Source organism: Galeopterus variegatus, unplaced genomic scaffold (assembly GCF_000696425.1).
Source record: "Galeopterus variegatus unplaced genomic scaffold, G_variegatus-3.0.2 Scaffold30257, whole genome shotgun sequence".
Classification (NCBI taxonomy): domain Eukaryota; kingdom Metazoa; phylum Chordata; class Mammalia; order Dermoptera; family Cynocephalidae; genus Galeopterus; species Galeopterus variegatus.
Genome location: NW_007756368.1, coordinates 1 through 2,855, shown reverse-complemented (window position 1 = coordinate 2,855; position 2,855 = coordinate 1). Strand labels below are relative to the sequence as shown.

General features: G+C 37.0%; 1 protein-coding gene across 1 annotated transcript; it reads right to left on the bottom strand.

The window, feature by feature from the left end:
• Nucleotides 1-1,298: 1,298 nt before the first annotated feature.
• Nucleotides 1,299-2,775, bottom strand: LOC103583906 (olfactory receptor 7A17-like; the record flags this gene model as incomplete). The annotated part of the gene is made up of 2 exons (XM_008565090.1): nucleotides 2,684-2,775; nucleotides 1,299-1,860 (listed from the first exon to the last, which is right to left on the bottom strand). Coding segments are annotated over exons 1-2 (654 nt in total), but the record flags the coding sequence as incomplete, so codon positions are not given.
• Between the last annotated feature and the right edge of the window lie 80 nt (nucleotides 2,776-2,855).

Below are 2,855 nucleotides of genomic sequence, written 5' to 3'. Positions count from 1 at the left end.
TTGAACATATTGCTGATAGTTTTATGCTAATTTTTCTTTCTGTGTAGATTAAATTTTTAACATACGTTTGATAGGCAAAATTTCATTACTATTCTGTGCCAGGGAATGTGGCTGTAAACACTGTGAACACTTTGCTGTATAGGAGAATAGAATCCTCCTTCCTCCTTTCCATAAAAAAAATCAACTACATTGTATATTGATAAATTATAATAAATAAATAGATAAAGAAATAAATAAAAAGAATCATTGTTAACTACTCTTAATTGATTATGATACAACATATATATGTATCAAAACACGAGATTGTATATAAGGTAAATATGGGTAATTAAAATTTGTCAATTAAAATAAATTGTTTATAAAAGTAAAAATATTTTTAAAATAGTTGCTGAGGGGGGAAAATAAAGAGAGAACAGTATCATAATGACCAGAATAAAATCGAATTATCAACTGTGAAACTACTGGTATGTTAAGGTCTACATTATAAAGAAGACCAGTTAAGGTAGTCATATAGAAAGAAATGATAGACATGAAACTGAAAACCTATGGTCTATAATTTCTTTTATAAAAAAATATATAAAAAGCCTCAGTTGCCAAGTGTAGTTTATTCTGTAAAACTCGTACAACTCATCACCATATGAAATGAACAGATATCTCCAAAATGTTTCTGATGCAAAGTGGGGAATAACTTTGTGAAAGAAGAAAAAGACAAAGGGGAAAAATATCAGATATCAGAGAGAGCAGAACGTTACTAAAGAGAGTTATGTAAAGTCTATAAAGCAGTTGAAAATAATGAAATTAAAATAGAAGGAAATAAATGGCAAGTCATACTTCCATGAACTGATCAATGAATTTTAATGTCTGCTTCTGAAGCTTAGAGCCCTGTAATCACAGACAATTCTTGAAAAACAGCTCTTTTATGGCTTCCTTCTGAAGAGTCTTTTCAGGGCCCCATGTATGTCTTTATTTCTCAGGCTGTAGATGAAGGGGTTCAGCATGGGTGTGACCACAGTGTACATCACTGAGGCTGTTGCACTTGAGTGTGAGTCCTGTGTAGCAGCAGAACTAAGGTACACACCTATGATCGTACAATAAAATAAGGAGACTACTGAGAGGTGAGATGCACAGGTGGAAAATGCTTTATAGTTTCCTGGACCTGATGAGATTGCACATATGGAAGAAACTATTTTAGAGTAAGAGTAAAGGATCCCAATAAGGGGTCCACAAAACCACAGCCCTGCTGCAACATAAATCCCCATGTTATTAGAAAAGGTGTCAGAACAGGCAAGGTGGACAACCTGATTAAGTTCACAGAAGAAGTGGGGAATTTCCAAGTCTGTACAGAAGGACAGCTGCACAACCATTAAACTATGGAACAAGGAGTTCAGGGCACTCATGATCCAGGACACAAGAACCAGGAGTCCACAGAGGCGGACATTCATGATGACTGTGTATTGGAGGGGGTAACAGATGGCCACAAACCGGTCATAGGCCATCACGGTCAGGAGTAAGGTGTCCAAAATTCCAAAGAGTAAATAAAAGTATACCTGGGTGATGCAGCCTTCATATGTTATGACTTTGCTCTGCGTCTGTATATTCACTAGCATCTTTAGGACAGTGGTGGAGGGCACACAGATGTCCAGAAAGGAAAGATTGGAGAGGAAGAAATACATGGGCGTGTGGAGTTGGGAGTCTGAGATGATGACCAGGATGATGAGCAGGTTCCCAAGCACTGTGACCAGGTACATAGACAGGAACAGCCCAAAGAGAATGGGTTGCAGTCCGGGTTCCTCTGAAAGTCCCAGAAGAAGAAATTCTGATATTCGTGTCTCATTCCCCAGTTCCATATGGTTGATGTGTCTATGAAAAAAAGAGAACGACATCATGACCCAAACATGCCTTACCAACCTGTCCAGACACTAATTCCTGTATTTGGTGTATTAATATGATTTCTTTAGTGGATCCCCTGTGCTACCTCTGAATAGAAATCCCTGTCCCATTGTCACCCTTTTCCCAAAAGATCATGCAGTATAAAATTTTAATGAGAAACTCTTTCACAGATTTGAGGATTATAAATTGATTGACAATCACATTTCATTCTCTATCGAGGCAGTGATTGATCAGTGCTAAGAAACAAAAGTCCATAAAATCTAATGACAGAGTCATAACTGATAACACAAGCAAATAAAATAAATATAAGTAGATAAAGTGATAATTGTGAAACAGTAAGATGGTGATGGGTACTATGAAGAAAAAGAGATAGGGGAGGAAGTCGATACGGACTGTTGGTATCTTTTTTACTTTTTGATAGGGTGTTCAGAAAAAAAATAGTGCCAAGATATGTCAGTTTGCGCATTCATATAAAGAAAAAAAGAGCAAAGGAATAAATCAAAAATCTAAAAAAAAGGCGTTCACGAAGAGCAACAAAATTTGAGCTCGAGTATACGAAATATGAGGAGAAATGTTTTGGCTTTTATGTGGTCTGACAGGAGATGGGGCAAGACTTTTTCCCACTCTTCTCATGTGGCAACTTTTCTCTGTTATTCTTGGACACTCAGTTTTTATCTCTTTTCTAACAAATCCAAAGGGCACATGATAGTCCTTGTCTGGTCTTTGTCCAACATGCATAGGCCTCCCAAGACCATGTTCTGTAACACCCTGCACACACCACGACATTTCTAACCTTTTCCACTGAATTACATCCTGCAAGTGATGTATCCTTGAGGGCATTACATCAAACACATTTAATCCATTGTACCCTGTCTGCACCACCATATTGCAAGATCCAAATAGCAGGCACTTTACCCATTTTATCTACCTTTGTATTAGTGTGCATTATGTTAAAAAAATAAAAT